Source organism: Desmodus rotundus, chromosome 9, assembly GCF_022682495.2.
Source record: "Desmodus rotundus isolate HL8 chromosome 9, HLdesRot8A.1, whole genome shotgun sequence".
Lineage (NCBI taxonomy): Eukaryota > Metazoa > Chordata > Mammalia > Chiroptera > Phyllostomidae > Desmodus > Desmodus rotundus.
In genome coordinates this window covers 88,374,594-88,402,563 of record NC_071395.1, presented here as the reverse complement: position 1 = coordinate 88,402,563, position 27,970 = coordinate 88,374,594, and the positions used below count along the sequence as shown (strand labels likewise).

At 53.9% G+C, this 27,970-nt stretch overlaps 1 protein-coding gene across 1 annotated transcript in view; it reads right to left on the bottom strand.

Annotated features, from left to right (window-relative positions):
- The window catches only part of CACNG5 (calcium voltage-gated channel auxiliary subunit gamma 5), a 30,877-nt gene extending 7,018 nt beyond the window's left edge, over positions 1–23,859 (bottom strand). Inside the window, exons 1-2 of the mRNA XM_024573329.4 lie at positions 23,709–23,859; positions 499–751 (exon numbers count right to left, since the gene is read on the bottom strand). Of these exons, the coding sequence (XP_024429097.1) occupies positions 499–694 (196 nt within the window). The 5' untranslated portion in view covers positions 695–751; positions 23,709–23,859. The remainder of the gene's footprint in view (positions 1–498; positions 752–23,708) is intronic.
- Positions 23,860–27,970: the final 4,111 nt, after the last annotated feature.

Below are 27,970 nucleotides of genomic sequence, written 5' to 3'. Positions count from 1 at the left end.
GCACCTGGGAGTCCTCCTCGCCATCCCCTGCACACAGACGCAGAGCGGCTGCCAAGCCTTGCCCATCCTGCCAACCACTGGTGCTGAGTCAGGGAGACGACCTTCCCCTCCCCCAATCTCTGCTGCCTCATTTGGAGATCAATGAAGCAGGGGGTCCAGGCACGGGGAGAGCTTTGAGCCCTGTGTGGTGTCAGTGCCCTCAGCCTGGAGGTGGAGTGTGCAGAAGGCGTGGCTACACACTCGTTTCAGGTGGGGAGACCCAGGTCCCCGGTGACAAGAGCGCTGGCTCAGATGGATGCCACACGTCAGGACTCAAGTTTGGGAGGGGTCCTGGTCACCGCAGGGGGCACTACCCAGGCTTCATGAGGATTGTCCAGGTGAACCATCTCCTTCCAGCTGGGGCATCTCTTCCCAAGGGTTGGGGAGGGGAGCTCCTGGTCCAGGGGGTGGGGCTGCTCCTCTGGGGGCAGAGCTGTGTAAAGCCCCGGGTACCCTTACCTGCGAGGAAGCAGACACGCCACAGGCCGGAGTGGAGGGACATCTTGATCTCCGTGCTCTGGTTCTGGGGCAGGACCACGCCCTCCTCCAGGTACAGCCAGTAGTCGGTGCTGACGGCGATGCCCAGGAGGCCCAGGCCGCAGACGGCGAAGATGCTGCTCAGCAGGGTCAGGGCCTTCCTCCCGCAGGCACTCATCTTCCCTGTGGTTGAGTGGGTGGCCGCAGCCGTGGTCCCGCCAGCAGGGAGTGAGCTCTGGGGGTGGGAACAAGGGGGAGTGGGCAGTAGCAGCTGTACCTCCAAGGAGGCCAAGGGGAGGGGCCTGGGGGGGTGACTAAAGCGAACTCTTGATGAGTCAAGACCAACAGGCCAGCTCCCTGGACGCCAGGCCACTGCACCCTCTTCTCCTCCCTGCTGGAACTCACAGCGTTCTTGCCAGGCTACTGCCAGGGGCTGGCTTGTCCTCTGTGGGAATCCCCCTTGCTGGATAATGCTATCCATCCATCCATCCATCCATCCATCCATCCATCCATCCACCCAGTAGTCCACTGTGCCCAACACGAAAGATAAAAAGATGAACACTGAACACGACGCTATCTTTGCCCTTGAAGGCCTCCCGCCTAGAAGGACAAAGGCATCCACAAAGCAATTAGAATGTAGCTTCCGGGGAGCTGTGCTAGAGATCTGCCTGGCTCTGAAGCAAGGAGGAGGCTGGAGGAGTGAGCTCTGCCAGGGTAGGGGGGTGCTTCTTGGTGTCGAGAAGGACTCTGAGGGTCAAGTGCACCCTGGCAGAGAGCTGTGGCAGCCAAGGAGGGGAAGTAGCAGCAGCCTCGGGAAGAGACAGAGGGCAGAGAAGGCTTCTTGGGAAGGTGTCTTCCTCATGAGCTGCAATTTGGTATAGTTCTAGGTCAACAGAAGTAAAGAAGCCACATCACACTGTCCAAGTTCAATGGGCCTCCTAAACCCACCTAATTAGAAACCATCTGACTCTTGCCTGCTCAGCACTCAGTATTGGCAGGAGTCAGCTCTGAACCAGCCAGGGAGAAGCTAAGAGTCTATTCAAGCCGGCCTGCTGACACCTGCCAGGGCCAGGCACTGGGCTCGGAGCTGGGAAACCCTGAGGGGTAAGGCTGATGGAAGCTGACCCCCACAGAGCCCAGAGCCCAGCTCAGGGCTCTGCACACTGGCTCCCATCTTAAGTCACCCAGGGTTTGCCCAGTAATCCCCGCTGCCTGGGTGCCACTCCGAGAGGTCCTGGTGCAGCTGGGCTCAGATGAGGGCAACAGTGTTTTTCAAGAGCTCCCAATGATTCTCAAGTGCAGCCCAAGTTGAGAGGGACCAGTCTTTGCTACTCAAAGTGTGAACCACTGACCAGCTGTGTCCCCTGGGAGCTTGTGAGAAATGCGGATGCCTCGGCTCTCCCAACGTTGTCAATCAGAATCCGCGTTGTAACAAGATCCAGGTGAGTGTATACCTGCTGGAGTTTGTGAAGAACTGGGCCAAATAGTGACAGGGAAGCCCAGGATGTGATGAGAGCCCAGAAGAGGGTCACCCCGGGGGGCTCGAGGCAGAGCCAACTCCAGAAGAGGGTGGGGCCTGGGCAACTCAGCGTGCATAGCCAAGCGTGCTCTCGGTGTCACCAAGCGTGAACCCTGTGCGACAACGCAAAGCCCGAAATGCCGAAACAGGGCATTAACGTTCAGTCAAGTGTCAGGCGTCACAGCACCTGTGGTGGGGAAGGAACGCCATCCGGTGGTGACCCGGGGCCCTACTCAGGGCATGGCATCGTATCTCAGGGGATTCGCCTGCGCAGTCTGAGCTGGCTGTAGGAGGGGAGAAAGGGGAAGGGGAGGTAAATGGGTGCTCTTTGCAGGAACGGGGGACATCTAGCACACCGGCCCTGCCCTATCAGCTGACCATGGGAGGGTTGACTGACCTATAGAACGAGCCGTAGTCGGCCTCCCGATGATGCTGCGTGTGAGCCCTTGGAAACCCATGCACCCTGTAAGCCAGGCCAAGAGCTCCCGGGTTTAACCCCAGCCACTCCTTCCTGAACCAGCTTTGACAAAGAAGGGAAAATAAAATGCAAAACAGCCAGCCCTCCCCACCAAGCCAAGTCAGTCTCCACACAATGGGGTGAGGGGCAGAGCCAGCTGGCTAGGCTCCCGACTGGGTTACAAGTATGTCACAGAGCACCTACTGTGCGTGGGGCCCTGTGCTCACTGCTGTGGGAGAGGCAATGGCCTCAGAGGCACTGCACAGAGTTCATGAGCCAGGAGAGGATGACACAACAGCATCAGGGCTGTCACCCTGGGGCAGGACCCGCCTGGCAGGTGGACGGCGGTGGGGGAGGGGCAGAGCAGACTGCTCAGAGGGGCCCCGGAGACTGCTGCATGGATTGGTAGGTTGGGGAGTGACGTGGGAAATGGTAATTAAGCTTTTCATAGCGGTTGGCTAAGTACATTCACTTACACTTGAAGCTCCCAGGGCCCCCATATCTTCCAGAGAGAATGGAATTAGAACTCAAGGACGGTTGCTGGAGGGAAGGGAAGGGGAGGAGAATGCAAGGGTGAGACGCCTGGATGAGGACAGAACCCCATATGCTGCAATGAGCCTTGAGAGGCAGGAAACCTGGGCTGTACCCTCAACCCAGACACTAAATCTCTGTATAAGGTTGGAAAATCAACCTTTCTGGGGCCTGTTTTTCTTCCGGTAACACAGAGGAAGAGAGTAATAAACGTACAGTCTACTTCGTGTTTATCATCACCATGAGGCACCCTGCTAAGCACTTACGCTCTGTTTTAATTCTCGCAACTCCATTACCACCTCCCTGCCCAGGTGAGCACACCGAGGATCAGAGAAGTTAAGAAACTTGCCCAAGGTCACTCTGTGGGCAGGTGGAGGTGCCTACATTTGAACTTCACCCTGCCTCATTCTCAAGGCCCTTCTTGTGCCACCCCTACGAGTGTCTTCCGAAGTGGGGTCCACAGAGCAAAATTTCCTTGGAATATTCTAGCAAAAAGAACTCCAGTGAAAAAAGCCTTGGAAAGCGCTGCATGTAGGTCTTGAAGAATCCCACCGCGCGCGCGCGCACACACACACACACACACACGTTAAAGCCTCGAGGATCTAACTAAGCTCACCGTGCGCTGAGTCTGTCCCAAAGCCTCACACATTCCAGGGCTTTCCCTACTTATCTGTCCACGCAATGGTGCCTTGTTCTGAGACAGCCACTTGGGGAACAAGGATGTCCAGAATAACCAGGCCTGCCCTGCTCACGCCCCAGAATGGCTGGGAGATTAAATGTCACAGCAGCTACAACAGGGCTTTAAAAAATCTGAAGCGCGGTCCTGGTGTAAGGAATTATTCTTAAGCGCCGCTGGGCAAATAAGCCCCTGTCCGTGTAAGGCAGACGGATCAGGGCTTCTGAAATACATAGACAGCCAGTGCCAGCCGGAGCCGAACAGCCCATTTTAGTGATAAGCTTGGCAGCGAGATAAAAACATGATCTGGGTCTCGGAGGCTCGGAAAGATGAAGGGAGAGAGCAGGCTGGATCTGAATCTACAAACACAAGACATGGAAGAAGAGGCCGAAGCTGACCTGACCTACGAAACTCTGCAACAGCAGAGCCTGGAGCCGGGAGTGAGCGTGGGAAGAAGGGAGTCCCTTCCAGAGTCTGTGACAAGCTCACGGAGCTCTGCCCAGAGCGGAGGAGAACATCCTATTCACGACACAAGAGTAGTCATGCTTCCGATATGAGATCGTACTTATCTACAAAGAAACAGCAGCATCAGGACCGCACAACTGCCCCCACGTGGGCAGCATTAGCCCCACTTCGTGGATCGGGAAACGGAGGCTCCGGGATGTTAGGTAAGCCTGCAGGACGTCCCGGGTGGGGGACGGACTGTGGATTTAGACCTAGGTCTAATCCCGAGGCCCGTGCTCTGGCCGCACCATCTCCCTCCTGAGGAAACAGACCCTTCTGGAGTGTCGGGGTGAAGAGACACACCCAAAGTGGGCCACTAGGGAATCTAGAAATGTACGTGACACAACACTTGGAAGACGGTCTTTGTAAATGACCAGGTGTCACCTAAGGGCTGTTGGCTGCTCCTACTGGGCTCGCTCTGGGCAGCTCCCGGCCCACCCTCCCATGCGGTCTCCGGGAGGTGCTCTCCCGCTTGGCATCTCTGATTCCGAAAACCATGTTGGAACATGAAGGACTGGTGTTTCTCTTGAACTGCATGCAGGAAAGTCAAGGTCCAGAGGGGAGGAGCACCTGAGGTCGCCTAGCCCGGCCCCTGGAGGGACCGATGTGTGAATGCTGGTTCAATGCTTTTCCCCTGTGCTGCATGGAACGCTAGGGGGCAGCAGGTGGAAATAACCTGTACCACCCCATTCTGCAAACGCCATCACTTGCATCTTAGTTCATCCCCTTCCTGCCTTTCTTCCAATGTCACTGCCTATGTGCACACCCGATGTCTTCTGGCAACGGCAGCAGGAATGGGGGGCCCTTGAGGACGCTGGTCTTGGGTGAAGTCCTAGTTCCCACGTCATCAGGCTTCTGTCCAAGTCCTTGCGTGTACACGACTGTCTCTCCTTCCCATGAAGCCCATCGTTCATCCACAAGGTTCCTCCGATTCTTCTGATGGGGAAGGCAGACGCTTTTTATGAGCCGCTACCCCAAAGAGATGTTTATGCCATACTGTTACATGACTAAAGCTGGATGTGAAACCACATCTAAGAAGAATTCAACTGTGAAAAAAATTCACGGTCAGGGAAGAAGTAAACCAAAATGTCGATGGTAGGTGTTTCCAGGTAATAAAGTTATGGATATTAGATTTCCTTTATTGCTTTCCGGTGCTCAGCAAAGCTTCTGAAAAAACATGGATTATTTTTATATCCAAAGTGGAGAACTGAAGAAAAGACTAGAGCTGTCGATTCTCCATCACTGCCCTTGCGTGCAGGGTGCCCGCTAACTCCTGGGCTAGAGATGCTGAAGCGTGGTGCTACACTCTGGGGCTTGGGGCCCAGACACAGAAGCCTGGGAGCTTTAAGATGATTACCCGGGTGCCATTACCTCTAGGCATTAGCTTGTTAATTATCAGGAATTAACCGTTGCTAATTATCATCCCATGACTAGCAATTAGGGAGAAATGTCTTGTGGAGAATTAAATCACTAATGGCACATTTCCCTGCCCAAGCCAATAATAAAAGCACTTGCAACGGTGTGCTTAGGTGCTCAGAGACAGGTGAGGGTACAGGTGTGCGTGGGAGCCCTGCATCTCCTGGTTCTCCCTGTAACCTGGTTCTCTTGGGAACTCCCTCAGGGGAAGCCAGCCCCCATGTAAGAAGTCGGACCCCGAGATCGCCATGCCTTAGAGAAGGGCTCTCAGACTGGGCCCTACTGACATGTGGGGCTGGACAATTCTTTGTGGGGTGGGGCCATCGTGGACTCTGCAGGGTGTTTCCCCGCATCCCTGCCTCTACCCACCGGTTGTAATACACAAACGTGTCCCTGGGTCGGGGCACATCACCTCGGGTTGAGAACACTGCTTCGGAGGCCGCTCACAGTGCTCTGGTTGACAGCCCAGCTGAGCGGCCAGCCAGCAGCCAGAACCAGCTGCCAGCCATGGGCTTGAGTCATCCCGGACCTCCAGCCCAGCTGAGCCTGTGGGTGATGGCAGCCCAAGCAAGCCCTGACTGGTGTGGCTCAGGGGATCGGGCATCACCCCGCAAAGCAAAAGGTCGCTGGTTCGGTTCCTGGTCAGGGCACATCCCTGGCTTGCAGGTTCTGTCCCTGGTCAGGGCATGTTCAAGAGGCAACTGATCAATGTTTCTCTCCCTCTCTTTCTCCTTCCCTTCCCCTCTCTCTAGAAATAAATAAATAAATAAATAAATAAATAAATACCATCTTAAAAAAAAAAAAACTGTCCAGCTGAGCACTTCCCAAATTCCTGACCCACCAAATCACAAGCAAAATATATTAGCTGTTGTTTTATACCATTATGTTTTGAGGTAATTTGTCATTCAGCAGAAGTTACCAAGACAACTTCATCACTCAGTTATAAGCATGTTTTTCTAACTGCTAAGTGTAAGATAAGCCCCAGGCACGATTGTTGAGCACGTAGCTTAGTGATGGCAGATCTGAGGGTCCCAGTTTAATCCCCGGAATTTACAGCTATGTGGGCAAGTGAGCGGCACATGGGCTTTGGGATCAGGCAAATCTGAGCCGGAGTGCCAGTTCCTTCATTTCAGATCCTGCGGAAATCACCACCACGCTGAACCTCGGTCTCTCCATCTGAGTAGCAGGGGCGGCTTCTCATGTGTTACTGTGAGGGTTTAGGAAAGTGTCACTGAGTAAGGCTGGGCCACTGCGCGCCAGCCCGGTAAATGCTGCGATCGCAACATGACACCCTGACACCCAAAGAGCGGTGAACAGCAGGGCAGATGGAACAGGGTGATTTTGTCCCTGAAACGGAACAAAACGGCCTGGGCTTTCTCATCATTATCCAGCTCTCATCCTGGCAGTTGGTCCCTGCAGAATTGTCACCCTCCCTGCACCCTCCCTCCCAAACTGAATTTCAGCCTTCCTGTCTCCCCTCTCACCTGCATATCAACAAAGGCTTTGGACGGGAGAGATTTTAGGTTTTTCTCATTGAAGGAGCTAAACTGCATGATGATGTGAAGGGCACTCGCCCGCAGCTGGCCTAGGAGCTCTGCAGGCCATGGAGACTGTGGTTCCTGTTTCCTGGGCCCGCAGGCTGGGTGCATGTGGGGTGCCACGCACCGAAGGCTCACATGACGTGAGCATCAGCACAGGGCACGCAGCGACGAGGACGACAACGGGGAAGGCGATGACGGCTGCCCCTCATCGGGCTCGTCCATCCGTGGAGCATCCACATTGTCATTTGGATCCCTACGGGACAGGCCCCGTGAGGATTACGATTATTATTTTACATAAAGGGGCCTGAGGACGGAGATGTGGTAGTCGCCCAGTTCACACTCTTCCACTTACTCCAGGGATGTAAAGCAGTCTGCCCCCTCTTCAACAACACAGAACTGCTCTTTTGATTATTTTATATCATATGTAATTCATATCTCATGGTATTAAAAAATATGGAATATATTGGGATATATTATGGAATATGGAATAACGAGCCATAAGACCACCCCATAAACCTATTGCGTTTGAGCAAACGTGTCTGTACCTTGGGCTTCTGTGCTTCTTGTCTGTGACGTCCCTCGTTCCCAGCCCCGCTATCAGCCAGGAACGATAGAGTTCCACCCTCCCCTCTGCCCCCCTGTCCGACCCCATCTGTGGACCACGTCGGGGACCCTGGCAGCAGAAGAGACGCGACAGCAGATGTCCTGGCCAGCCCTAAACACCAGTCCCACGAGGAGAGCAGCCACCCCCGAAGTTCCAGCCCAACAGAAGTGGATTTTTGTCTTTGCTATTTGTAGAAACCGAACTCTGCGTAGGAAAGGCAGAGCTGCCTACACCACTCTTCCTTCCCATTCCACTTAAACACAACTGCAACCAGGGCTGCACACCACACCACTCGGTGACATGAAGTCTTAATTGTCGGCAGTGAGACACCCACTCCGCGCCTGCTTCCTCCCACTCACACCTCCAGCGGCGCCCACTGCGCCCATAGCATCGCAACCCCCACAGCTACCGGGCAGGAGAATAGCCAGCGAGAGACGGAAAATGACTTCCTACCCTGGGCCTTAATGCGTGTAGACAGGAAAAATGTTCAGACTTGATCTAATTTTGGTGACACTGGCCATCCGTCAGACCCAGGCTGCCAAAGCCTGTAGGGACAGCGGGGCCCAGGGGTTTCTCCCCTCCTTGGGATCCTGATTTGGGGTCTGCTGCCCCCTGTGCACTTCTGTCTCCCCGGTTCTGGACGGCTGACATGTGTTGGACAGGACTCCATGCCAGAAACAGTTCTAAGCAACTTACACACATTAATTCACTTAATCCTCGAAACAAGCCTTTGTGGCCAGCACTAAGACTGAAACGAGGGTACTACCAGTACCTTCTTCAAAGGGGGAGGAGGAGTAAACGAACCAACCCATGTAACCAGCTTAAAATAGGGGCTCCTGCCTAGTGCATAGTAAGTGCAGAAAGCAATTTTTTAAAAAGATTTTGTTCATTTATTGTTAGAGTGAGGTGAAGGGAGGGAGAAAGAGAGGGAGAGAAACATCGATGTGAAAGAGAAACATCGATCGGTTGCCTCCCAAACACGCCCTGACCAGGGACTGAACCTACAACCCAGGCATGTGCCCTGACCAAGAATCGAACCAGTGACCTTTTGCTTTGTGGGACGATGCCCAGCCAGCTGAGCCACACCAGCCAGGGCACACACAGCAATCTCAACTGTGGTCATTATCTCCACTTTATAGATGAGGGGGTTGGTGGTTCCGCCACCCAGCCAAGGTCAACAGATAGAAAGTGGGGGAGCTAGGATTTGAACCCAGCAATCTGGCCCCATTATCTGCTAAGCAAAACTGCTTCTCCTTCCTCTTACCCTGTGAAGTGGCAGAAGTCGTTTTGACAGAGTGCTGAGCTCATCACTTTGGAAACCCTCGCTTCTGAAAAGTGGAGATTCCTGACTGCCAGAGGGAAACTTGGACCTGATTTGGCTCAACATCATCAGCCTCTTGCTTAAGATAAGAGGGCTGATGGTTTCATCCCTTTTCTGCTTGGCCTTTGGCTCGCTCAGGTGCACGGGCACCCCAGGTGTTTTCACATGAAATGGTGAGCGTGCAGTTGGAGTGGGAAGTAGGGGAAAGGAGCTGAGTGCTCCTGGCCGGCCTCGGAATAATCCTCGTTCCGTCCAATCCCTCCTTTATGCTTGGAGTTAGTATTTATGTTTCAAGAGAGGCATTAATTTTTTTTTGTAAGATTTTTATTTTTAGAGAAGGAAGGGAGAAAGAGACGGAGAGAAACATCGATATGTGATAGATACATGGATAGGTTGCTTCTCCCACACTCCCAACTGGGGACCTGGCCCGCAACCCAGGCATGTGCCCTGACTGGGAACCGAACCGGCAGCAACCTTTTGGTTTGCAGGCCGGTGCTCAATCCGCTGAGCCACACCAGCCAGGGCAAGAGAGACATTTCTTTTTCTGCTGATTCTTCCTTCTGGGAGGAGGAAGGAAGGAGGGTGGGGGAGCTGGGGGAAGTGCGCTGCGGAAATACTGCTAGAGAAGAACCCTTGGGAGACAATCAGTGCGGCCTGGCCTGGTTACAAAGCAGTGGGCGTGTTTCTATAAATACCTCCTGCCGTCCGTTTTCTTGCCCCCAGCACATTCTCCCCTGACTCAGGATTCTAATCGCCGGTAGCACACACACCCAGGCCTGCTCTGCTCCACCGCCCTGGACCCTGCGCCTTTGAGCCCCCAGCCCTGGGTCACACAGAGAGCCAGGAAGGTGGCGTGGGTCCCGGAGCAACACCCACAAGCCCAGGGTTCCAGCCCTCCCAACATTAGTGCGAAATGGAAGATGAAGTGCCAGCCACTTCAGGGACAGAGCCTTGAACCAGAGGCACAAGGAGAGAAAAGCATAAAAGGGCTGATGTGTTTCTCTGAGGAGTCAGCTCTCAACACGATGCTGCCTGCTCCTCCGTTTGCTCCCGTGACTTAGCATGAAATGACGTTTGGCTGCCCTGAGACCCAGGGGCCTGGTTCTGAGCATGCCCCCACTCCCCCCCGCCATGGGTGAGGAGGTCCAGGGCCACACGGTAGAGTAAAAGTTCTGTGGCCCCTGGAGGGTCCCGCTGCTGACCCAAGAGTTCTTGCCCCAGCAGATGCCACATGACTCTTGACAGGTACAGTCAAGGTGCTTACGATGATTTTAGAGACTTTAATTACTCCTGACTGGACGACAGAACTAACAATCTGGGCAGGGAACTGAGAGTGAAGCAGGAGCAGCTCCACTGTGCACTAGGCCCCCAGGAGGTGGGTGGGGACAAGGATGAGGAGGCAAGGGTGCTATGCTGTCTGCTTCTTAGCCAGTGACATCACCTCACAGGCCCAGAGCCACTGGGTGCGGGAGGGCAGTGGCCTGGAAAAAGAAGCACTAGGCAGGACAAGCGTGAACCTCAGCCTGGCTGTCACTTTCCCTGTGGCTCGCTGCTCAGGACATCAGCCCACTGAGGCCGCCTGGACGCCCTGGGCTGGGGTTGGGGGGTGGCTTTAGCTTCCAGTCCTGAGTCTGCTGGGGTTGGCCGTGGGGCCTTGGGCTGCTGGCTCAGCCTTTCAGAGTCTCATCCATAACCCAGGAACAATTGCTTCTTCCCAGGGCCGCTGTGAGGGTTCTGCGCCATGAAGTAGGTCGTGGGCTCTTGGCAAATGTTCACCTTCGTTCCTCAATCCAGGAAGGAAGCCGGACTGGCCACTGAGGAGGCCGACCCCAGTGCAGAAAATGCATGGGGTCATGAGATGGTGCTGGTGGGGTGGGCAGGGGAGGGGAGGATGCTTGTGTGCATCTCACTTTAAAACCAGCCTTGGTAACTGTCTCCCAACTGAACAAGCAGAGATCGGGGCGGCACGTGGCAGGCATGGGGCATACAGAAGCCTTCAGAACTGCTGGGGAGGAAAGTGCCTGCTCTCCAAGGGGTCAGGTCAGGAACTGAGAAAAGGGACCTTTCCCAGAACCCCACGGCACGATGGGATTGAACAGGACACAACCCTGGGCCTTTATACCAGTGGGCCTCAATCCCTGAGGCCCAGGAGCATCATCTTGAAGAGTTTTACAGAAATCCCAGAGACGGATTGCTTCCGAGACCAATTATACCTGACCTTCTGGTGGGGTGGGTGGAGGGGAGGGTGAGGCATCAGTATTATAAAAGATTCCAGGTGATTCCAACGTGCAGCTGAAGTTGAGAACCACCATGCATGGGGACCCTCACGAGCCTGGAGACATACAGACCCCAGGCTCATGGTTGGAACTTAGCTCAGTTTGGACCGGAGCTGAGCTGTCCAACATGGCAGCCACTAGCCCCACGGGGCCCCGGAGACTCGCAGCGTGGCCAGCCCGAGCTGAGACGTGCCATCAGCCCAGAACACCCACCAGATTTCTAAGACTTCGTACAGAGTAGGCTGTAAAACATCTCATTGACAATGTTTTAAAACACCGACTACATGTTGAAATGGCATATGGGGCTAAGTGAAATTATGATAGAAAACTTCACATTACATCATGTAACTCTCACTGTATTTATTCTACTGGACAGAGCTGGGCCAGAGACTAGCCAGCTCAAAAATGCGTTTCCTATAGTTCTTCTGTCTGTAAGTTAGTTCCATCTGTTTTTTTGACAGGAATGTCGCTTCATGATTCCATTTATATACCATTCTTGAAACGACAAAAATAGAGAAGTGAAGAACAGATTCGTGGTTGCTGGGATCAGAAGGAGAGGTGGGTGGGGGGAGGCCCGTGTGGCCACAGGAGGGAGCCCCGCGGTGTGGGGGTGCTCTGCACCTCGACTGCATCCTGGTTGTGATGCACCGCGCTGTAGTTTTGCAAGATGGTACCATCGGCGGAACCTGGATAAAGGGTTCACGGGATCTCTGTGTACGATTCCTCTCAATGGCATGTGAATCTACAATTATCTCAAAATAAGACGTTAAGTTAGAGAGATCAATGTCACTTAGGACACAGTCACTTCTGTGCTCTGCTGGCCAGAGCATAAGGCGGTGCCATCCTTTGGGAAAGCAGTTTGGCGACACGCGCTGAGCTTTAGGCATGTCCACTTCTCTCGGTTCCCCAAATTCCACTTCTGGGAATTGCTGCTAAGGAAATGGATGTCAGTACAAAAGTACGCAAAGGTATTTATTCTCCGTTGTATGCAATAGCACAGTGCTCAAAACCACCCAGAGTCTTTCTGAAAGAGAAGGGGTATAGGAACCATGGTTTGTCCACTCAGTGGGCTACTACATAGTCGTTAATGGAAAATCCTGATAAGATCACGTTAGATGAAAAAAAAAAGCAGAACACAAAATATTGGCAATTTGTTAACTTGTAAAACAAAAAAATCTGTTAACACATGGGATGATGAATATAACGACATTAACAGTGGTGTTTTGATAGTAGGATTGTGGATGAATTTATTCTTTTTATTTTACTGTTTAATAAATATGCACCACAATTTTCTTTAAGTGACCTATGATCTTTTCCCTTTTTTAAATGAGCTGTCTTCCTGGAGCTAAGGGACAATGATCGCCCCATCAGGAAAGAGGGTGGGTGGCAGACTTGCCCCCTGCTGGCTGAGCGCGGTGGTGCAGCCTGGAGTCCCAAGGAGAGCGCTCAGTTTCCGGTCAAGTGCCAGCGGGTGGATTTGCAGCCCCACCCCTGCCTGTTGAGAGGGTAGAACCGAGAATCTGTAACTTATGTGAGCTCCGGCGAGATACTTAAGCTTTCTCAGCCTCGTTCGGCAAAGACATAAATGGTGGCTCATGTAAACGCCTGTGTGCGGGGGTCTCACTGTCGTCTCAACGTGCATGTCCACGATTGCTCGTGACACGCAGCATCTTTTCACGGCCAGTCCCACTCCTATTCCTTTTGCTATGAAGCGTCTGTTTATGCCTTTCTCCCATGTACTTTTCTCTGGGGTTCATCCTTTTTCTTACTAATTTATAGGGATTCTTGAAATATTCTGGATATTAATCCTTTGCCATATTTATGTGCTAAAACATCTCACAGTCTGCTGCTTTTCTTTTCACTTAATGATCTTAATTATCTTTTGAGAAGTGCTTAAACAGATTTGATTGCTCTGTACTATCACTGATTGTGTACGCTGCTCTTGTATAGAGCAACATTGCTAAACGGGAGTCTCTTGGATTTTCTATGTAGCAGATCTACCGTTTGTGAATGTCGACACTTCTGTAGTTTTCCATTCCAATTCTTATACCTCCTATTTCTTTTTCTTATGTTAGTGCACCATCAAGGTACGCAGAGGGGATGACAGACACGTGATTGGTCTGATTTAAAAGAGAGTAATTGTAACATTTACCACCAAGTAGGATATTTGTTGAAAATACAGCTTGTCAGGGAAAGGAAGTGGTCTCCTACCAGTAGTTTGTGACAAGGCTTTCTTTTTAGTCATACTGATTTTTATTGTCCTGTCCATATTTATTGAGATTTGCATGTTTATTTTTCTCCTTTAATCTGTTAACAAGGCAAATTACACAAATAGATTTTCTAATGTTAAACTATTCTTGCATTATTAGAATGTTGCTTTTGTTGTGATATATGACATTACACGTAAATTATAGGTCAATCTCACTCGTGACTATAAACACAGGCCCGTTCAACACTACATGGATGGCATCTGTGTTTATAGTCGTGAGCGAGACTGACCTATCATTTCCCCCATTGTCCTGTTTAGTTTCCTCATCCAGGTTATATCAGAACCACAATGAGATACCAACACACACACACACACACACACACACACACACACACACACGAGTGGCTAAAATTAAAAAGGTTGACAATAGTAAGTGCAGACCAAGACCTGGAGTAACTGGAGCTCTCAAACATTGCTGGTGGGAATGCAAAATGGTACAACTACTTTAGAAGACAGTTTGCAGTTTCTTATAAAGTTAAATGTGCTCTTGTCACACATCCGGCAACCCCACTCTTGAGTGGGCAGGTTTCTAGCCTCCTGTTCACAGAGGGGCGTGGCAACTTCTGGCCTTGCCAGGGCCCGAGGCCACATCTTCCTGTTTCTGGGACTTGGGCATTACAATTTCAGAATTGAGTTCCTATGGCCATACCTGGGCCCAACACCTCCTGGTCCTCCTTGGTGTCAGTTCACATGCCGAAGGCTCTGGGTTTGAGTTGCTTGAGGACTTCAGTCTTTCTTAAGAGTCTGCTGTGTATTTTAAAGCCTTAAGTGCTGGTAGGTGGATGGGTATGCGTTAGCTGAGCTTACTGTGTTGCCGACACTGGACGTGTCTAATTCAGTACCTGCTTTTCAGCCCCCTCTTGCCTAGTGGTGGTACCAGAAGTCTCTAACACCCCCACTCAGCATTCCGGAGTGGGGGTGGGAAGGGAAAACGGCCTCTTTCTCCTTTTCTGAATTTCCCAATGTGCTATAACAAGCACAGATTATTTCTCCAATTGGGGTACCTATGCATGTGTGTCTACACATATATAAACTTTAATTTAAAAACTAAGAAAAATGACCTATATGTAAGGGAAAAAATACTTTTAACCAGAGCCGCTTTATGGCAGAGGGAGGAAGACAGTGAATTCCGGCCCCTCTCCTGGCATGGCCTTCTCTGCTTCTTCCTGGGGCAGAAGCCAGCTTGCTCCAGGCTTTTGCAATGTTCTATTTTTATTTTCATTATTTAACTGTGTCCAGTATACATTGCTGAGTGGAGTGCTCAGCTCCATAGCTTAATGGACAACTGACCTCGGTTTGCAAAAGTGCAAGTCACGTGGGGCTCTGCAGGCTGTTAGCGGGGTCCTTAGCATGCCCAGCCCAGTCAATTCTGGTCTAAGGCAGAGAGCACAGGGATGCGGCTGCCAAGGAGGGGCACAGGAGTGAGTGAAGCGAGCTACATCCACTTGCAGCCTGCTCTCAGGAGCGCAGGGGCTCATGGGGCTGCAGGCGGCTGACTATCCACTTGTTTTCTCACCTCTGCTGGCTTGTTCACCATCTACTCAACTCAGCTCCTGGCCAGACTGACTAAGGGGTTTTAATTCTTCCACCTCATCTTCTTTCTTAGTCATTTGATTCTAGACCTTCACAGTGATCTAAACTGTATCTTCAGACCATCAGATCCCACAAAGGTCACACATCCAGGAGCCTGGAAAACAATGGGGTGGGTCACCAGGCAAATTGGCTCAGAAGGGTTTGTTGATCGGCTGCATTGACCTTGACCCTTGGCATTCATAATATTTCACCAAATGTTTACACTGGATGCTTTCATCAAGCCTAGGAAGATGCTGTTACAGACGGTATGATCCATTTGGCAAGTGAGGAAATCGAGGTGGGAGAGGAGGCATCCTGCCCAGGGAGGCTGGGGTGGGACCTGATCTTGTGTCTCCTGGAGCACAGTCCTCAGCCTGTTTTCACCCCATTCTCCCTACAGAGAGGCGGGGCATCTTCCCAAGTAGACCCACGGGCACAGAGCCCTGGGGGCCACTCAGACAGGAAGTATAATCCCCAGGACTTGGGGTCAGGGAGCACCCTGGGCCAATCCATGCTGGATCTGCCCCTCCTCCCCCTCGCCCCCCACCCCCAGGGTAGGAAGGCGGGACAGAAGGGCTGCTGCTTTTTCTCTGCCTCCCGCCTGCCTGCACTCTGCAGCCCTCTGCTCCGGCGCGGTGTCTGCAGCCCCATTGGATGATGAGTGCTCCTCATTCTTCCCACAACAACACATTCATCAGGAGGGAGACAGGCGGCCGGTCCGGAGGGAAGGGAGAGGGAGCGGAGGAAATCAATAACAGAGAATGATGTCTCTATATTGTGTTTCATGTGCGGTATTTCCCTCTGCGGAGGCAGGACAGGAAAAAAAATGTTGGCTGCGTTTCTGATTCAAATTGATCTTGAAGGTGGGTGAACCCAGCGGTGGCCCCTTAAGGGCCGCTGTCACCTGCTGGCCCTGGGCTGACCACGGGCTTTCAATCAATGTGCACGGGGCCACTGTTGATCTGATTGGGGCATCCTGGCTCCTCTCTGCTCGCAGTGCTGGGGCCTGCTCGGCAGGGTCTGGACACAGGTCACCAACTTTGTGTGTGTGGGGGGGTGACGTGGGAGAAGGTCAAACAAGGAAACCAGGGCCATGCCACAGACCCAGACTCACCTCTCCTACACACATGGAAGTTCCTCCTCAGCTTGGGCTCAAATACCTTCAAAGCTGAGTGAAATCCGGTGGTACAAGCATCATTATCAGGCATTAATAACACTGTAGTCTGAATTTACAGAGCCTGGCCCTCAATGGGGACAGTCACAGCCCTGTCCAGGGACATGGTGAGGAGTGCATGAGGTGACTCACACACAAGGTCCAGCCCACACGGGGTACTGTCATCAGCTGCTGTTAAAGCCAAGCTCTGGGACCCTATGTGGGGCTTGGCTCAGTTCTGGACACAAGGCAGCCGTCCCCCCTCAAGTTTCCAGGAGTGATCTGTGGGAATGGGATGGATGCAGGGTATAGGGGTGCCTGAAATTCGGAGCAACGTCCCATAGGCAGGTTTCAGAGAGGGGCAGCATGTGGGTGCAGAGTGCCAAGTGGGGTCCAAACACCGCCATGTGACTGCCACTGTACTCAGAGCTGGGGACCCGGCCTGGTCCTCTTCTTTGTGAACTCAGGGGACAGCCACTGCCTTGTGCCCCGGCAGGTGGGGCTGGCCTTGGTGCTGTGTGCCTGCCAGCCCCAGAGCACCTGGTGTGCTCCTTCTGCAGAGCAGGGCGAGGCTGGCTGAGACTCTGGGGGCCTCTGGGACAGAAAAGTACAAGTGAAGGTCACCCACCAGGGAGCAGTCCCTCTTCTGAGGTCAAGTGACATTTACCCAAGAAGTCGCCTGCCTCCTAGGGCAATGGCTGGGGGTGTCTGGGTGTGCCAGCCCACAGGGAAGGTGCTGCTTTCTGGTGCCCACTTGGTGCCCACAAGTGCCAGGATGGTGCTGCCAGTGCCGTCCTCTGTGGGGCCCCTGCTTGGAGGAAAAGCCAAACAGGGTGGTGGGCTGTGGAGAATAGAGGCAGTCATGAGCCAGGGGCAGCGTGACGCTCAGGAGCCTTAAGCCCTTGACCCTGGTGTCACATGAGCCCTGGAAGAAAAGAGGTCAGCAGTCAAGAGTGCAGAGCCTCTGTGGGCTCACAAAACGTGGGTAATCATGGCACAAAAGGTTCTGAGGAAAAATAATAAGTTTTGGCGAGGAGGTGGGAAGTTGGTGACGGGAATGTAAAAGGGTGCTGTGGACAGTTTGGTGGTCCTTCAATAAGTCACATGTATGATGACCGCATGGCCCAGCAATTCTATGGCTAGGGATATACCTAAAAAACCTGGTGACAGGTGTTACAACAAATACTTGTACCTGGATGTTCATAGTAGTATTATTTGTAACAACCAAAAGGCGGAAATAACACTAATGTCCATCTACTGATGAATGGATAAACACGTGTAGTAGATCCACACAACGGAATATTATGCAGCCATGAAAAAGGAACGGGGTACTGAAACACACCACCACATGGAAGAACCCGGAAAATGTAATGCACGGTGAAAAGTGCCCACATGTTGTGATTCAGTTTATACACAAGGCCCAAAACAGGCAAAGGCAGAGAGATAGAAAGCCAGTGCATGGTTGCCAGGCACGTGGGGTGGGGGAGCAGGGGGTGACGGACATGTGCTGGGAATCGACAGCAGTGACGGCTGCACAGCATCTGAATGTCCTAAGTGCCACTGAATTGTGTACTTTAAGGTGGCTAAAATAGTAGAGTTCATGTTGTGTGTGTTTTACCACAATAAAACCCCCTACGGGTTGCACTTATTTATAGCAAAGACGATGACTCACCGCAATTTAAGGAGAATGTATGCACATAAGCAATTAGGGAGAGTCGGGCAGGGCTGCAGGGGATGAGGGAAGACTGGCTGCGAGGTGCTCGAGCACAAGGGACTGCTCAGTAAGCTGCACTTCCCTCCCGTGACCCCTCCTGTGTGAGAGCGCGGCCTCTGCTGACCACGCCTTTCACACAGCCCTTCGTCCTGCACCCCGGAGGTAGGTGGGACAGGTCCGTCGCTGTCTCCTGTGGATCAAATGATTCCCTGCCTCCCTGAGAAGCCCAAGACCCCAGGGACAGAACTCCAGAGCTTGCCTTTAATGCCTGGTACCTGACTTCTGTATAATGTGTGGTTGGCACTGGCGAACACAAGCTTGTGGGTCTGGCAAGATCTACAAAGGGCAAAGGAAGCACTGGGCATTGATTTCAGTGACCAGTGGGAGCAAATGTCATTCAACGAGCAGGCTGTGAGTACCTCTTTGGCAAGCCCTTGGCCTAGTGGGTTGGGGAAGAGGAGCAGATGCTGGCAGTGCTGGAAGCAAGTTGGCTGATGCAGGTGATGGCACAGAAGCACAAACAAGGGACCACAACTGGGGAACATCTAGGAAGGCTTCCTGGAAGAGGTGGCACCTGAACTGAGTCCATTACAATCACCTGGTTCCTATCTGGGGAATAGTTTTCATTTCGAATGAAGGAAAAGGGAAGAGAATTTTGGGAGCATCAGACCCTGTGCCCAGTGACTTGGTTACATTTTTCTTTTACAAATTCCAGTGGTCTCAGTAAGTACACTGAGCTCCTTGGGTTCAAATCCTGGCTCTACTACTTATGAGCTGGGTGACTGTGGGCAAGTTATCTGTGCTTCAGTTTCTTCACCTATAAAATATGTTTAATGACAAGGACCTCAACGAGCTGCTTGACAACTAGATAAGGTCAGTCGAACACCCGGCACAGTAGACCTGGTGGAGGGGACATGTGTAGGAACTATTGTCACTGTAGCTACTCCCTTTGCACTTGACCGTGGCTCTGGGGCTGGTTAATGGACAAGGCGGCCTATAAGGATCCATTGGCTTCATTCCTTCCCAGCCATCAAGTTCGGCAGAACCTCCTGCAGATGTCACGGAGTGGGCAGGATGGGCCCAGTGTGCGTAGAAGACAACGCAAGTGGCCGCCATGAATGCCGCACTCCTGTCACTGCGTGATGCTGTGTGCTGTTCGCTGTCTTCCTTTTAGTTTTATCCTCACACCAACCCTATGGGCAACTGCTCTCCCCTTCATTTTAGAATTAAGGACACTGGAGCTCAAAGAGGTAAAATACTTTGTCCAAGGTCACACAGGGTGGTCGAGCTCCAGGCCCCCATTCCGCCCATCCTCTGCCCAGAATGGGGGACAGGGGACTGGAGGGGCAGAGCCTGGGCTGCGTCTCCAGGCCAAAGCTTCCCAGCCGAGCCTGATTCCTGGACTGTGAAACCAGCCTGACACCGAGGTGTGTCTCTCCAGGACTGGACGGCGGGAGGCTTACACACGAGCAGCTTTGCATGTGATAAGCGCCCGCTGCACGTTCACTCCTGTTATTAGTGCAGACGTGCCAGGTACAGACCAGATGCCCCAGAAGGGACGACGCTGTCATTAGACACCATCTCCTGGAAATGCCCCAACATCAGTCTGCCCATGAGCCTGGCGTGTGGGACTCAAGACGGTACTTTAGAAAATGACTCACTGCTGGGTCCTCTGTCCCACTCACCCCTTGGCCTGTCAGCCTGCCCTCGGCTCCTGCCCCTCGCTAAGCTCTGCCTCAGGAGCGGTGCCAACAGTCACACGCAGCTGAGTGGGCTGGAGGCGGACGCCTTCCCTCAGCTGTGTGCGTCTCCCTCCTCTCCCTGTCTCCCTCCCCTCCTCCTGGTCTCTGCTCAAATGTCACCTGCCAGTGGGGCCTTCCCTGAGGCCCCTTTGAAAATGGCACCCCACCCCCACACTCTCTGAACCTCCAGCCTGCCTTGTCTTCCTCTCCGGCATTTTCACCTCGCAGCCTGCTGTATATTTTCCTTCTTTAGCACATTCACTGTCCGCCTGCCTCTACAGAACGCTCACTCCTAAGGGAAGAGCATTGAATTTTGTCTGTTTTGTCCACGGCTGTATTCCCAATGGTTCTCAACAGTGGGTGACGGTTCCCCCAGGTGCCATTCGGAGACATTTTTGCTTGTCACAGTGAGGAGGGTGTTGCTGACATCCTACAGTGCGCAGGACAGCCCTCCCCCAAAGAACAACCGGGCCCCAAATGCCAACAGTGCCACAGCTGTGCGCCCTTCACTCACAGCAGTAGCCGGCGTGTAACAGTGGGTGCTCAAAAGTGATTGTGAGAAGAGTGTAGAACCATTGCTCTTATTGAAGAACGGATATAGCTGAGAATAATCTTAAAGAAGGGGCTACCTTTGGGAGTTCATGGCCAACAGGTCATACGGGCGACCTGTAACTCTCCCCCTCTGGGCTGAGCTTGCCCTTGGCAGCAGCCAGGGTGGGCTGCAAACCGCTCATTGCTGGGCCGTCATGAGCCAGGTTGCAGGTCCCCTTAGAGCCCAAGGAACGTCCCTCCCCACATAAGGCCAGCCCGTGGGCTCCCTGGGCAGGGACTGGCAGTTCTCACCCCCAGCACCGCCCCAACACTTGCCCCCACCCTGGAAAATTCCAGACTGTGTGCCCAGCTGAGCAGGGAACCACCTGCACGGTCTTCTAGGGCGACCACGGCTGCCTCTCTCCGCCCAGGGAGCCCACGGGGCTCGGTGAACTCTGGTGTCTTGGAGAGAGGGTGACCGAGGCTGATGGGGGTGTGCTCGGGAAGGCACAGGTGTTGGAGCCTCCCCAGTGCAGCTCAGCCTGGGCCATTTGCTGACCTAACCAATTAGCTGACCGTTTTAAACAGCCAGCTGACTAGCCCAGGCTCTGCAAATGCGGAGCGCACCACCTATGGAATACATTAACCACCACGTGGCCGTGCTCTGAGGGGAGGGGACGATGTCACCTCCAGAAACAACACAGCCATAGGACTGGAAGCCTCTGGGAGCTTCTATCTAACACCTGCACCCTCAGAAGGCAGCCCAGCCCACATTCCCACCAGGAATTCCCACTTGAGGTTCATAGCTTTCCCTGCCTGCTGCCTGCCCCACCCCCCAGAGGCCTCCTTGGGCTCACAGCTGGGCCATTCTCTGCAAACCCTGAGGCTGGGATAGCGCCGCCTTCTCTCTCTCCCTCTCCCGACCTTGTCTTTGCTCCCCTTTCTCTTCTACCTTCTTCTCCCCTCACAGGTCCTGAAAGCTCTGAAATGAGCCACTAACGCTAAGGTTTAGTAGCTGACATAACTGGGTACAAGGTCAGAGGCCAAAGGAATGAATCTCTAATGGTGGAATATTAGGCAGCAGACAGCTAGGTCTGGGGTGACAGGACGATATTTGGTGGGCCGGGGTGTTCCTGGTGCTCTTGAAGTCACAGGTAGCTTGGCCCCACTTCTGCCAGGGAGACAGGCTGACCCCAAACCCAGGATGAAATAAAAGAGCAGGCCGGTGCCCAGTGACACCCTGGGACTGAGCCAGGGGGCCGTGTGGGGTAGGCACAGAAGGACGACGAGGGCAGGAAGCCCGGGGTGAAGTGCCAATCCCCCAGGGTAGGGTTTGGAGGAGACTGGGGTCCGAGTCTTCCGTGTTCTTTTCCTGGGAGGCCAAGCTCTGTCTGTGAGCTGCCCTGACCCAAAAATCTACACTGCTCCTCCAGCTCTGAGGGTGGCATGAGGGCTCCTAGGTGCATGGTCACCTCCCTCAAGTTCCATGTCTGAGAGTCAGGCTGGGGACTAGAGGAAGCAGAGACAACCAGCCCTGGACACCTCCAGTGAGCTGACACGGACATCTGTGTCCTTGCTTTACACAACACCCAGGCCCGTGCTACAGATGAGGAAACTGAGTCTCCCGGGCAGGAGTCCAGCTGCGGCTGGAGCCTGTGCTTTCCATCCCGACATAAGGCCCGCCTCCTCCAGCCATGAGTGAATAATTCAGCCAAACTCTTCCCTCTGCATTCCCCTCCCCCAACTCAGCGCCAAATCAGGGAACTTGTACTCACTGCCTGAGAATGGCCGCCTCTCACAAGCCTGCTGCCTGCTGGCCGGGCCATGGGTGCAGCCCTCCAGGATGCCAGTTCCTCACAACCTGGACCTGTGTGGGCAGGGCGGCCTGGCTCTTCCCTGCCCCTCGGGATATCCACACCTCCCACACGTGAGAGGGAGGCACCCCAGGGACCTGGCCCTGACACGGGATGCCCCCAGCTACCTCCGGCTGCCAAGTTAGCAGAAAAGTGAGGCGCTGCTAGGGCATCGCAGGCAGACTCAGGCAGGCAGGGCTGGCTGTGGTGTCAGCAGAAAGATGCAACCAACCAAGTTGCCTGTGGTCCTGAGAGGTCCTGAAACCGGGACATGAAATCCAGGCCAGGCACCCCTCGCCTACCTCCAGTGCAGTCTGGGATCTTAATTCATCCACCCCCGGGGTTCATGGAGAAGAGGGAGTGAGCCCGAGGTGGCCGGGAGAGTGATCCCATGTTGGGCTCCCCAGGATGGCATGGAGCCAGCACTGTGACAGCTGGAGTGTCACCTCCACCTGGGGATCCTGTCCTGAGACCTGCTCCTATCCGGCCTCTAATAACCCAATGCAAAGTAGGTGATTTCCTTTCCTTCTCTGTAACCACAGAAGAGGACACCATGTGCCTGGCAGGTTCTAGGGGGCAGATGAGAGCATGTGGCTACACCGGGTCTGTGAGGGGTGCCCTGTCTGCACTGGTGAGGCTCAGCTCAAGAGCCTCTTTCCTCCCCAGCCAGGTCCACGAATTCTCTGTTAAGTTTCTTTCAGTCCCAGGAAGTGAAATTTGATCATCAATCCCAGGAAGCAATAATTTGACTTCACTTACAACATTTTACTAAACTGCATCTTCATCAATGCCAAATGAGGATGACAGCAAAGAGACAAATCAAGTAATTAAAATGAGGGGGCTTTGGGGTGGCTGGAGAAATTTGGGGGGGCATCTGCCTAAGGATCCTCCGTGGCCACCACGTCCTTCTCTCCCGCGTGTCCATCTCTGCTCCGTGGCGGCTGGCAGGGACACTTCCTCAGACCCAGCCGGACCCAGGCACCCTCCCTGTCCCATTAGGCACTCGGGCAGAGTCCTGGGGGCAGGCGGGGCGGCGGGGCGATTGGACAGCTGGGGAGGTGAGACCACCCGGCAGGCAGGCTGCGATAAGTGGGATGTTCGACGCGCGTGAACAGCCCAGCTCAACAGGTGGCGGTGGGCTTGCCCTCCGCATTATCCGGACAATTCCTACCAAGCATTCAAGCCCGCCCAGGGAGTCTGCCCTCAGCTTCGGAGCCGGCAACAACACCTGCCCAGCAGCGCTGGCAAAGAGAAGGTATCACCACCTCCCCGCACATCCCGGAGAGGGAGACACTCACACTCACGCTTCCCACCACGCCGCCCCTGTCGTCGCCGCGCCCGGCCAGGAGGCGCGCAGGGGGCAAGCCGGCCCCCGCCCGGGCTGCGTGGTAAAGGGGTGCCGGGGGGAGGGCGAGGGCTGGCCCAGCGCCGTGGAAGCGGCTCCCGCGGGAGGTCGCACTCCCCCGCCCCCATTCTGGGGGAGCCGGTGTCTCCCGGTTTTCCCGGCTCTTACCTCGCTGGAGCGGCAGCGACCCCGATTCTGCTGCAACGCTCCTCGCCGGCTTCGCGTGTCGGGCGGTAGGATGCGCGCGAGGTTCCCCTGGCGCCGGTCCCGCCTAGTCCCGCCGAGTCGGTCCGCAACCGTGACCGTGGCTGCAGCCTCCGCCGCCGCCGCCCGGGGAGCCGCGAACTCCGAGACAGAGGGCTGGCCGGGGGCGGGGCCGGGGGCGGGGCCTCCCCGCCTCCGCGCTGCGAGCTCCCGCGGGCTTTGGGACCCTGCGGACGCTGGGTTCCTCCTGGGACCTGAGCCCCTCTGGGGGAAACACCTTGGTGGGGTTTGCAGGTGGGGAATTGGGGGCTGGGGTAGGGAGGAGAGACTTTCGGAGACCGCCTCGGGCTTGGTTGAAACCCGGAGCCCTGGGTCAGACTTACCTTCAAATTCCAGCTGTTACTGCTGCCTCTGCTCAAAGACAATAACCACTACACGGCACCTAGTATTGATTGAGCGCTTACTGTGCACTAGGCACTGCTCAAAGCGCTTTGCGCATATTAAGTCATTTGACCCCCACATCAATCCCATTTTACAGATGGGGACACTGAGGCACAGAGCGATGACGGGATGTGCCCCGGGACACACAGCTGGAAGATGCCAGAGCTAGGATTGCAGCTCAGGTCTCCTGTGGCTCAGGATCTGTGCGTCCCAGCCTCCCCGTGCTTCCTGTCTGTGTGGTGTTAATAAGCAAATTACTCCTTAAAGGCAGAAGGCCTGGCACGTAGTAGGTGTTTAGTTATATTTGTTGAGTGAATGAATAACACTGTTAAGGGGGAAACCACCAACAAAAAAGAGAGAGAGAGAGAGAGAGAGAGAGAGAGAGAGAGAGAGACAGACAGACAGAAGAGAAAAAAGAGAAAAAAACACTGGTGAAGCTGGATCAGTGATATGAAGATAAAAAGTGGGTATAGCGGCCAGAAGACATATCTTCTTCCAGGTCTGCATTCAATATTCCCAGCGAAGGCCAGAGACACTGCCCTGGGGTCCATGTCCCACAGGATCATCTCTGCCGGGCAGCAGCCACGTCCTCAGACAACTGCAGAGTGTGTTTGGGGGTCAGCGGACTGCCCGAGGGTGGGCTTGAGGGCAGGGGTGGCTGGGGCAGTGGGTGTCCGCCCTCGTGGGCTGGTTGAGGGATGTTAGAATGAGCACCTGCTCCCCAGGTCCTCTTTGATCTGTGTGATGCTGGTCACATTTCAATGCCCACGGTGAAGCAACAGACCCCTTACCTGCAGAACACACCCTTTAAAAGGAAAACAGTTACTAGGGGTGCTCACAGCCTCCCTCCAGTCATTCCGTGGGGGGCAAGTGGGGAGGTCTCACGAGGTGGGTGGTTGACAGAAAAGGAATTGGGATTCAACATGACTCTGCTTCGAACCTACTGTGTGACCTTGGACAAGCTACTTAACCTCTCTGAGCTTCAGTTTCTTCCTCTATAAGCAGGCCTGCCTTCATGGGCGTATGACCTGTGCACACAGCCCTGCTCTTAGAAAGGCCTTATGCCTGCTTTAATGATCTGCTTTTGCCATCTTAAAAATTTTAATCATTTTTAAATAAGGTGCAGCATTTTCAGTTTGCACTGGACCCCGCTAATTATGTAGCTGGTGTGGGTTATGAGACCCACCTCACTGGGTTACTGTGACACTCACTGAGATAATGTCTCCCATGTGGTTTCCCTTCCTCTGATCTGGTCATGAAGATGAGTAGAAGTCCAGCAGGGAGACAAAGGGATGGGAAGGGAGTACCGCGCAGAGGGGCCAGCGTGGGCAAAGGCCTGAGAATATGAAATTACATTCAGGGAAAGACAAATGCTCTGGGGTGAGGTGGGGGGTGGAGAATGGAGCTGAAAACAAAGAGACAAGTTGGGGTCAATGTGAAAGGCTTTCCAGTTCTTTTAAAGAGTTTGGACCTCAGCTTGGGGGCCTGTGAGCAGAGAGCTCTAGGAAGGGGAGGCAGGTGGGCACCAAACGCCAACACCCTTAGCCTGCAGCTCAGCTTGGACTGGTTCAGATAATGAGCCAGGCAGTGGATGGCGTGGGCAGGAGCCCTGCTTGGAGGCTGCCAATATGGCGTGTTTGAAACGTTCGCTGTCGACACAATGGGAAAATGCTGTAGGTGTCAAAGCCAGCAGCGGCACTTGGGGACTTGGGGACTCTGGGCCTGATAAATAATGGAGCAGCCCTTTATGCCTGGGTCTTTTTCAACCCTTTCAATAATTCATGCATTGCACATGGGTTGAGAAGTTTCATAAAACGTCATCTTTTTTCTGAATCCTGGGCCAGTCTGAGCAAATCTGATAGCTTCATGCATTAGGTCTTAATTAGAAACATACACACATGTGAGCACATCCAGCTTTGCAAAGTGTGCCTTGTGTTTAAGTCAAGGAAAATGCCCAATTATGTCTCAGATGGGGTGGGGGGGCGGCAGGTCCAGCCAGGCCTCTGGGAGGTGGAGGTGGGCGCCTGCTGCCCTGGGGGGAAAGGGTCCGCGGGGCGTGCATTCCCCAGAAGAGACTGTACATTTTGGTGCTCAGCGCCCTCCCTGTGGGAGGTGCTTCCTCCCTTGCCTACTGGAAGCCAGGCTCATCCAGAGGGCCTGCCTTGGCCAACGCAATGTGAGCAGAAGTGACATGTGTCACTTCCAGGGAAGTCTAGGAGCCAATGAGTTCTTTGCCGTCCCATTTCCCTATCTTTGGGACTGTGGAAACATGAGGCACCAACCTTAGGTGCTAAGACATTACTAGTTCCTATTTCTAGGTGAGGAAATGGAGGCTTTAAGACATAATTTGACCTAGAAATGACCAGGTTACAGCAGTTGCAGGAGAATGGCATATTCAGGTGCCGTCTGAGTTGGCATCTCTCTGGCTGTGAGTGGGCACAGCAGCTAGAACCCTCAGGCCAGCTGCCAGGACCCAGGCACGCAGGGTCTGGTCTCAGCAGGGGAACCAGGGAGCTGTTTGGGGGCCACACACTTCTGGGTGACTGGGCAAACAGGAAGGCTGGGCGACAGGGTCACTGGCCATGAGGTATCCCCAGCTCAAGGAACACTGGACTTTAAGAAGCAGGGAAATGAGTTTCTCTTTCCTCGGGGGAGCCTGGGTAGCTGGCTGGCTGGCAGGGACCTAGAAGGTGGGCTGTGCTAAATTTCCAGGTGAGATTTCTTCCTCACCTGCCCTTCCTCGCCCATGGATTCAGCCCCATAAGTTCCCTCTTTTCTCCTAGGACTTGACCTTGATGGTGGGGGAGGGGTCGAAAGGGACACTGGCTCTACCACACTGGGTCCCCATCACTCAGACCCCAGCACGTCTGTCCTTTCCCATCACTGCCCAGTTTGGTGTGAGCTGTTTCCCATGCCCCCAGCTGACACCTCTCTTCAGCCCCCTAAGCACCTCATCAGGCCTCCAAATGGGGCCTATTGATAACTGACTTCTCTTCAGTTAGAATGTGCCCCCTCCTCCTCTTGAGGCAGTGGAGTGTGAAGCCTGGCGAGTTCACACAGCAGTTGCTGTCCCTGCGAGGTGACCGGGTGGCCATTCGTTCGTATTCCCCTTGGCGCTTCTCCAAGCTGCACCCCCTGCTCCGCTAAGACCAGCTGTTCAGCCTCTGCTGTCCTAATTTGTCCCCTTGGCAACTCGATCACTGCTTATCCAACAGTTCAAGGGCAGGGGAGCCCATCGACGGAATGAAGACTCCTCTCCGTTTAGACCGCTGAGAAGTGACTGGGGGTTACAGGAAATGACACTGAAATGAAGGCCCTGATGGGGCTGAAGACGGGGTGGCAGGGGTGGCAGGTGGTCAAGGGGAAGAAAGAGACCTTGGCAGGAAAGGTCTCAAGGTGGCCCAGAAGACGGTGCTAACTCAGGTCAGCACCTGGACAGCTCCCTGCACGGCCAAGGAGCCAGGTGCCTGGGGAAGGATCTTTGCAAAAGGTGATTGCAGCCTCTTAACCCTAGATTTTCCTCGTTCTCTACGGAACCCTGTAAAAGCTGTCTGTCTGGTGATTCACCCCCTCGGGACTCAGGGAGACGCCAGTGTCATCTGATAAACTAATCCACACCACCACGGCATGGATTCCCAGGAGCCGATGTGTTCAGTTGGCCAGGTGACACATCACATCTCCTTAGAGCACTCTCCGAGGTTCCAGCCACCAGAAGAGGACTGTGGGAGGACCTTTGCAAGCCCAGTACACTTCTGGAAGGCTCCAAGGGGTGAGAGGCAGCTCAG